The 9567-nt window shown below is 30.6% G+C and overlaps 1 protein-coding gene across 1 annotated transcript; it reads left to right on the plus strand.

Annotated features, from left to right (window-relative positions):
• The first annotated feature begins 405 nt into the window (after window positions 1-405).
• LOC141453601 (uncharacterized) lies at window positions 406-8441 on the plus strand. The gene is made up of 9 exons (XM_074127015.1): window positions 406-674; window positions 1782-2005; window positions 2090-2321; window positions 2421-2604; window positions 4126-4279; window positions 5143-5271; window positions 5387-5557; window positions 7729-7872; window positions 8096-8441. Exons 1-9 carry the CDS (start codon window positions 515-517, stop codon window positions 8351-8353), a joined length of 1656 nt encoding a protein of 551 aa, XP_073983116.1. The 5' UTR covers window positions 406-514; the 3' UTR covers window positions 8354-8441.
• Window positions 8442-9567: the final 1126 nt, after the last annotated feature.

The raw sequence follows: 9567 nt of genomic DNA on the forward strand, positions 1-9567 counted from the left end.
CAGAAAATATTTACCTGTTTTCTGAAGAAATACATCCAAAACAAGGAAAATTTCAGTGCATTCTCAAATCATGGCATAAATGTAAGTAGCAGAAATTAAGGAATTCCTATTAAATTTGATAACATTTTCCCATTTTTCGAACTAATACATCCAAAACCTAATGTATATGAACTACTCCTCTCATAAAATGTAAGAACGAGAAAATAAGGATCTTATGATAAAAACAGCCGAGATTTTCTATTTCTTCTGTATTTTATGAACTGGTACTTCCAAAACTAGCTGACTAGATGTGTATGAAATACTTGTCCCTGATCGATCGAAGAAAATGTATTGCGAATCTCTTTTTAGATTTCCGAGCCATGAAAAAGAAGTTTTAAGTTCCATTTTTTTTATATTAGCAGGTTATAGTTAGTTACAGCAATATAACCTTCCTTGAACAGCGTGCTAGATTATTCTGTGTATCTAGTGGTCATTTTATGTTGGTTTTATGCCGTTTTAAAAATTAAGTGCCATAATGGATGCAAGTTTTAAAAGAAAAAGTGATGCTTTGTCTCATAAAAGTCATAAGAAGTTCAAGCAAGAAAAGAATCTGGGTCGTTTAAATCAAGATACTTACGAATATTTCTCAAGAATTGCCGAAGTCTTAAAAGGGGAAATTGATGATGAGGAAAAAGGTAATCTCATTTTTTTTAAAGATTTGATCTAATATTTTGTCATCCAATTGTAAATCTTTTAAATTAATAGCAGCAAAAATCCAATCTTACATGTCTGCTTTTCTCCTTACTGGTTGAACTGGAGAATGAAGGAAAACCCAGTAGTATAGAAAGTATCTGACGTAACTATAATTCAGGTCTCTCAGAAATTACCAGCTTCATTGTAAGATGTTTGATTAGATTAGAGAAGTAATTGTACGTTCCTGAAAACAATGTTAGCAGAGATTCTTTTTTAAACAGTTCGATTGATTATCTTGTAATAATTGTTAACTTTGATTTATTTTGTCCTTAAGGTTCGTGCCTAATCTTTTACTGTTCCAGCTATGGGATTGTTTAAATTGTTATCCCTAACCGTTTCAGTTTTTTTTCATATTGATCTCCGATTCCAAGCTGAAGGCAAAAATGTTATATTTCCATTCAAGTTCTATTTCGAAATTAATAGAAAGTATTTTTGTCTGGTAAAGTAAGTAGTAATAGTTCCAATCTGTTCATATTTAGGTTAAGATTCTCAAGCTATGGCCAATTTCTGGGAGACTTCTGATTTCTCTGAAAGCGGGGGTTACAGGCACTTTATTGTGAACACTTATAAGTACAGGGACATAGAAACGAGAGTTCATAATGATCACTAGATAACGCGTATAGTCGTCAGTTTAGTTTTGTTAAGGTGGAAACCATTCAATTCACATCCACATTTACTTAGAATCTTACTTATATTATTTGTATTGAAACTAAATTCTGCTAAGGCCTCACCTTTTGAGACTGATTGTTTACAAATAGTTTTGATCGCTATCTGAAGGTGAATCAACTGGTTATTTGAACAGATTAACATAAATTTGCTAAAATTGGAATGCCTCTGCAAAGTGGAAGCAAAGATCCAAAAGTCTACCCTTAGTATATCTCATTTCTGATTATTATTCTATATTATAGTTATATATATCATAGGAGTGCAGAGGGGCAAAGCCCATCAATTAGGCTTTACAGTTAGCGAATTAGGGCAATTCGCCACTTATGATTACCGAAGTTTTGTATCATTTTATTATTTTATTTTTTGTCTGGCATTTATTTCAGAAATACTTGCCAAAAATACTTTAGAACAAACTGAAGGGATCGAAGTGGATGTATGCAATCACACTGTGGCAGCTTCAGTTTTAGAACGAATAATACCGTATGCACCTTGGTCTGAAATACAGAGAATTGCCGATGCCATGGACCAGGAAATGAATCGTATAAAATCCAGTTCTGAGAGTAGAGTAGAAGAAGCTATAATTAAGGAAGCTGGAAACAGAATTAGGGTAAGTTTTTATGGGAAAATAAATTATGACTTCTTAGATTACATTTTTTGTCACAAGAAAAAAAGATTTTCAAATAAATTTTAGACAGCCGAAAAGGAGGAAAAAGAAACATGTTTACATTATTTGAACAACAAAAGCAATCAATTATTGCAAAATTTTGAAAATGATATTTGGAATTTAAATATAAATTTTGCTGCCAGAACATGTCTTACAGTATGCTCAGGATATGATGCAAAAACTAACAATAAAACTGTCATTTCAAAAATTATTGTAAAAAAATTTAGTAAAAAGTTAATGAAATGGCCAGAAATTGCAGGTAAACAGTTTGAATTAGTTTTTTTAAAATAGTTTAATTATATCTTAATTTTCTGCCTAACGCTTGAACTATTATATTCTTTTTTTTTTGTTTTTCTAGATAATTACTATCACGAATCTATTTCCGGTTTTCTTCAGATACTTATATATTCATTAAAGGCTGTCTCAATAAAGAAATGTCAAAAATTTGTCCGTTTTCTGATGGAGAATTGTTTTATGAAAAATGATGACAATTTGCCTGATACTGTTTCAGTGGAATATTTTGAAGATGTACCTTGGTCAAGGTACGTAATTTTGTATAACTTTTTTTTAAAAAGAAAATTACTAAACTACAGATTCCTATTGTGTGGATGAATGACTCAGAGAGGCGGCAGTAGGCTCAAATTCAATTTGGGGCGTTCTATTTAACAAAGAGGCAATGAATTCAATGAAAAGCTAAAAAAAATTATAAAACTTTCGTATTTCAAAGTGAATACCTGATTAGAACATTGCAGTATGTCATTAAAACGATCAATAAAGACAGATTCTAAAGTAGCTTGCCGCTAAATTGTATATTATTTCAAAGTTGAATGTGACAATTACATACTAGACACTATAGTAATTTTAATTAGGAAAAAATTATAATTCAAAGGATTCCGGGTCATAGTCAACTCTGGGTACGTTTACGACGGAGCTGTGAGTATAGATGATTGCAGAGATGATAGCTGATAGAGTAAAATATAATCGCTGATTAGTGTGCACAACGGAGCTGTGATACATGCAACATGTCGAGTAGTGAAGAAGCAACAAAATGGTATATTTTAAAGAAAAAACGCTTTAGAAAATATCACGTACATCCCATAAATAAAAAACGAAGTACTTTGGGTGAATTTCACTATTTATATAAGGAACTTAGAAATTATCCGGATCGTTTTATTGATTATGTGAGGATGGGTTCACGCTCATTCGACTATATTTTAGAAAAAAATAAGGTCAAAATTAAGAAAACGTTGGAAAAATTGCCATGGAAATCCTATAACCATAGAAGAAAAACTGATTACTCTTAGGTAAGTAATAGATTTATTGAGAAAAAACAAATTCACATGAAAATAAAATATATTTTATTAATGTAAGCACGATTTATATATATAAAAAAAAAATTGTTTAAAAGTAATAATAAAATAATAACAAAAAATAATGCCGGTTTTCACCAAATGTCTTGAAAAACAGAGGTATTTTGAACAGCAGTCAAATTTGAAGCTCATTTTAAAGTCCCGATACTGGAGTTCAGCTAGCAGAAAAATGAAATATTTAATTCTATCATCTATGCTCGTTTATAGCAGCGCGTATGAGTCACTAGTCGCAGCTTCGTTGTGCACGCTCACATTCGAATGTATTATGTTTTTCTTTAAGCGCTGATGCATAACTTCTATCATCTCTGCTATCATCTATGCTCACAGCTCCGTTGTGAACGTACCCTAACTGGTAACGAAATCGCAGACAAAATAGCCTCAAAAGAAGCAAAAATCATAGAAAAAAATTCAGTCAAATCCTATTGCAACTAAATGACACCTAAGTTATTGTATAAAGTGATAAATGTAGTTAGTGTTTAGGAGAAAATAACGGTCAAACCTAGTTTATTATAATTCTAGTGATGACTTTTAGGATCTCTCAAATCAATTAAGTATTATTGTGAGTGGTAAGTTCTTCTAAAAATAAAATTAAGATATTATTTATTTTTTTTCGTCAATTTTATCTTAAAAACTTCCTGCTCAGATCTCAGTTTCGATAGATAACTAATTGGCTTTCTTCCCCCCAAAAAAAAGGTTATTGGAGGCTATAATCGATGTTGCATCTCCAGAAATTCAAGAAGAAATTTATCAAAAAATATTCCTAAATCATATTGGAACATTGATACTATCGAAAAAAGGGCATTTTGCAGTTTGTAAATTGATCAAGTCTTGCAGTAATAAAATAACGGTAATAATATGTATATATTATTTATTTAGTTTGTTCATAATCGATTCTTCTTTTTATTTGTAATTTTAAAATGTAATTTAGTTAGGTTAATTTTTACTTTCTTTTATTAAGAGTGAAATTTTTATTACCAGTTTTTACCTGAAATTTCAGTTTTAGAGTCCCCTGAGTTCGAAAAAGTGATTTTTTTTTAAAAAAAAATTGTCTATGAGTGTCCCACAATGAACCCGACTGTAAGAAGATGTCGAACAAAATTCCTCATCCGCAAGCACCATTGAACAAATTTTCTCAAAAATGATTTTGTTCCAACTTTGTACACGCCTTGTACTAATCATCATGTTGGTCTACAAGATTTTTTTGAAAATTTAATTAAGCGGCTCCCCCTCATCTCAAAGTATTTTAGTTTTACGTGAAGCCTTAGATACTATAAAGGAGAGTTAAAAAGTGTTGTTGCTAATTCTGAGTTTGAAGCTAATTGCTCAATCAGTACTAAATTTCATTTTAAAGAATGGATTTTACTCTTTTTGCAATTTTTCTCGAAATTTTTTCACGCGATTTCCTATAAATTTGTTCGAAGAGACTGTAGGCAGTGATTCATATTAAAAATGTGACTGTTGGCATTACTGTCCGTATTAAAAAACATTCGTTTTTTGGCAATTATGTGTAACAGATAAAGGGTAACCTACCCTCTAGGGGTTATAGGTTAACGTAATCGGTATTTCAAACTGCAAAAGTTTATAATTTTTTTTTTTTAATCAAATTTCAAGTTTGAAGACAGTTTTTTTTTTTATAACTTTGAGAAAATCGTGAGAGTTATAGTTTCACCAAATTTGTGTAGCTCAATCTCCATTTTTTTTTTTTTTCAGTTTGCAAATATCGTGGAAGGAGTTAAGGATAAATTTAGTGAAATAATCTCAGCAAACCATTTTGACATTTTACATGCACTTTCAGATGCATGTGTTAATACTGGTGAGAAACAAGGTGAATTCTTGAAGGTATGTTTTGTTTTTTCTTTTTTAAATGAAGATATGTTAAAAAAAAAATTAACGGAATTCTTTCGCGTATTTTAATAATGCTAACTCATGTATGTTGTTTGTCATCACTTTACAGAATTTAACAACGGCGGTCGGATGTTCAAGTCCAAATAAAGAGAGATATCTCTTCTTATGTGTTATTTCAATGAAAACTTGTGATGAAGTCAGTACTGAAGTGGATGTAAATGTAAATTTGCATGGGTCTTTAATTGTGCAGAATATATTTAAATTCAAAAAGCCGCAGAAGGTAATTTATTTATTTATTTATTTTCAATTTAAGGCGCGTCAACATCAATATAGGCCTAGTCTTTTTGTAGACCTAGTACTGACAATGTCATTTCGTGAGAGAACAATAACTATCTCGGGGTTGTAAGCTGTAAGAAGCTCTTAAAAACATGATCAAAAACCAATAATACTAGTAAATTTGTTGATTGCCAAGAGGATTGAGTAATAGTTATCGCGCTGATTTTCGATTAGTAAGGCTGGAAACATAGTGGCGCGGCGAGCGAAGCGGCGATGATAGCTGCTTCAAATCAAAGAGAGCGACGAGCAGCGAGCAAAGATTCGCATGCACATAGTGACGAGTTTAGACGCGTTTCTCCTTTCGACGAAACAAGATGGAGGAACTATTTTTATATGAAAATTCTTCGTTCAAAACTTTGGTATTTGCAGCAGCTTAGTAGTAGGAGCTGCAGTGTACATGACATAAATAAGTCTAGAAATGAACTTGGTGAATTTCATCACTTGTACCAACAACTTCGGGAGCATCCTGGCAAGTTTCATGCGTATTTTCGAATGTCTATATCAACATTTGATTACATACTAGCCCAGTGTAACCCCATTAATCAAAATCAAATTTTATTGTTTTTGAGTAATACAGCTCATAAACATGAGTTAGGCACAATATAGAAAAATTAACTATGTAGGTTATTTACTAAATACAAATCTGTGTAACCCCATTAATCCTAGCAGTTACTTTAAGATAAGAAAATCAAAATAAATAAAAATAAAATAGAAATATATGCAGATAAAAAGAAATTAGTCAATTAAAAAAACACAATAATTTTATTAAATCACTACACCATGATTTGTCGTAAATTAATGTTGTTCATCTGAAAAACTGGAGTAGTACGACGCTACAGAAGAAGGATTGGAGAATTCGTTCTGATCAGAAGTAGTAGGACGTGAAAATGTAATTTAATTTTGCCTAGTATTTAGATGAAAGTTAGCATTAAGGGATTGAGAACCAAATTAAATGTAGCAAAAATTACCTGAATTCTCCATTAACTACTAATTGTTAATTAATTTAAACTATTAATTATTAAAAACTATTGTAGCTTCGCAAATACTATGGCCCCACAGAGGTTTCTTTAAACAAACTAAACCAATAATGTATCAATATCCATAACCTTTGAAAAATAACCTTTACAAATTGAGCGCGATGAGAGCGAAGAAATCAAACATATCATAACGCTTCGCTCCACTCTTTATAGATAGCGTTGCTCTATCTTCGCTTTGCTCGCCACTATGCGCGGTCCCATATGTTTACCTGTGTTTGATTTCGCCGCTTTGCTCTTCGCTATCATCGCCGCTTTGCCCGCCGCTCCACTATGTTTCCAGCCTAAGTGACCACCACGTAAAATGCAAAAAATGATGTCCATAGAGTTTTTCTAAAAAATTAGCTAACCGAAAATTGGGCATTTCTTTTAAATATATTTATCCGTTTATATTTCTTTTATATTTTTTATATCAAAAATTTAAAAAAGACCTATTTTTTCTTTAATTTTTCTCCAGTTTTTCACCATATCGATCAATAAATTTTAAAATAAACAGTTTTACAGGAAAATTCTGTTAAGGCTACAATAAGAGATGAGATTTTTTTTTCCCCCTCTTTAATCTCATGAGTGAGAGAGACTTGAAACATTTATCGCAATGTTTTTTCTTGGAAAATTCGATCAATTCGATTCTTGAAAAATTCGATTCATTCATTCGATTTTAAGTGAGGTAAAGTGGAATGTTCGAGCTTTTTCTCTAAAAGTGTGATTAGTGTTTATTGTACTGGCTGGCACCTATGTAGTGTGGGTAATACAATTTTTAAATTTGAAAGAAAATTCATTTATTGGTAAAAATAAGAACGAGTATATCGATACAGTATTTTTCATGTTATGGAATTTTTTTTACAAACGGCTTCGTTGAACTTTGTTCACTCATTACAAATATGCACTAAATATGAATGTTTACACTTTTTTTTAAAAAAAAGAGTTTTTAGTGAAAATCAAAAAAGAAATTTTCAATTTTTCACATTTCTGGTGTTTCTAATTTCTGAATAATAGTAAATCTTCTTTTTCCACATATAATTTATCAAAATTTATTTCTTGATATAATCTAAATTCAAAAACCTTTTTTTCTCTTTTTCAGTTTATTGAAGCTGCATTATCGTTGAATATATCCACGTTAAAACGTATTCTAACTGACGCAAAAGGTTGTCACGTCACTGATGCTTTCTTCGATTCCTCCACAGTTGGGGCGAAATCAAAAGATCGACTATTGAATGCATTGAAGGTAAATGCTTACATTTACAATAATGATAATTATTAGCGACAGAATGTAGTTAAGGAATTAATTTAAAAAAATTATTATCATTTCTATTACTTGACACTTACAGGTAACTAATTTAGTTGCAGTTAATGATGATAACTATTTTTTGCCCTTTTATTGTTAGAACAAAACTACTGATAATTTTTTTTTTTTTTGTTTAATTTAAATTAATCAATTTTTTTCACAGGGACATTACATTGATCTGGCCGTTGATAAATATGGTTCAAGATCATTTGATGTTATCTGGAATTATGCAAATCAGAAACAGCGTAAGCTGATAATATCAGAACTGTCCAGACAGGTGATGAAAACCTCTTTTGGAACGATAATAGCTTTGAAAATCGGTTTGGAAAAGTATATTAAAGATAAGTGTGCGTGGGAACGAGCTTATAATTCAACAAATAAGACTAACAAGTTTGTTGATAATAAATCTAGAAGTTTTTAATATTTTGAGAAGAGTTTAAGAAGTTATTTTGTTAAATGTGTAATAAACATTTATCCATTTTTTTTAAGATTATATTTCTATTTATGAACATTATTATTATTATTTTCATAATCCTCAGTACCCTAAATCACATAAATGAGACCGATTGATACTTTGTGGGCTTCAAGACAATCTTAAATAAGTCTTTTTGGTCTTACATGGAGTTAGTTTGACTTAAAAGCATCTTTATTTCCATTCATGTTTTCATCCTCCAGATTGTGTAAGTATTAAGAACTTCGCTTGCAGTGACGAAAACATTTGCTACAAAAAAATTATGAATAAACAACTTCCAAGTTATTTATTGGAGTTACTTGACCAACCAGTCAATGAATCTTCAATGTCACGCTTCATAAAATCTTATAATAAAACAAATAATGAGCTGCAAATTGCAATAGTATATTTATTAGAAGTTTCTTGCTACAGCCACTTTTAAAACATGCTTATTTTAAAATATCACTGAGCATCACCATCAATGTGTTATAACCTTGCAGACTTTAATGTCGCCTATGCATTTTTTTTTTTTATATTTTTGTATCCCTGACCGGTTTTGGACTTCAGACGATATTTAATTACTGTTTTAACAAACGATATAGGGTGCGTTCCACTAAGCGACCACGCTCACGACCGCGATTTTGCCCGTTCCACTTGCTTGCGAGCGTTGCGATCGAAAACCCAAGTGGAACGGACTGTGGGCGTTTTAACCGTTCATGTAAACATTACATATGGCGGTCTCGAAAATAAGTCAGAAGCTTGAAGAGGTTATTTTTTAATTTTAACCCTGTTTATAAGCAGTTATAATAAACTTTATTAATTATTGGTAAAGTTGACTTATATTAAAAGAATATATATAATTCAATTTTTTATATTACATTTTAGTGGAGTATTTATAAAATTTACGTTTAAATAAAATTAAAATGTCTTTTGTGGCAACAGTTGGATATTTATTAATAATGCTTTAGAAAGTTCTTTATCTAGTTCCGATGAAGAGTGGAATGCAATTTTATAAAATCGCAATGATAAAAAGCGAAAACTTAGGCCACGTATTATTAGCTATCAGTGTAATTGATCTTTATTCAGATGAAGAATTTAAAAGTTATTTCAGGTAAATGATTTTGTTATTCAGTGATTTAGTATGTAAAGGGATAAGTAATTATTTATTTATTTATTTTTTGTAG

The sequence above is a fragment of the Rhodnius prolixus genome, unplaced genomic scaffold (genome assembly GCF_049639745.1).
Source record: "Rhodnius prolixus isolate KJV_2025 unplaced genomic scaffold, Rpr scaffold_3, whole genome shotgun sequence".
In the NCBI taxonomy this organism is placed as follows: domain Eukaryota; kingdom Metazoa; phylum Arthropoda; class Insecta; order Hemiptera; family Reduviidae; genus Rhodnius; species Rhodnius prolixus.

Bases quoted from the DNA above. Each gene is read 5' to 3' on its own strand.
- LOC141453601 (XM_074127015.1), top strand. From the start codon at position 515: ATGGATGCAAGTTTTAAAAGAAAAAGTGATGCTTTGTCTCATAAAAGT. The intron at 675-1,781 runs GTAATCTCATTT...CATTTATTTCAG, and splicing joins AATTGATGATGAGGAAAAAG to AAATACTTGCCAAAAATACT. The intron at 5,558-7,728 runs GTAATTTATTTA...TCTCTTTTTCAG, and splicing joins AATTCAAAAAGCCGCAGAAG to TTTATTGAAGCTGCATTATC.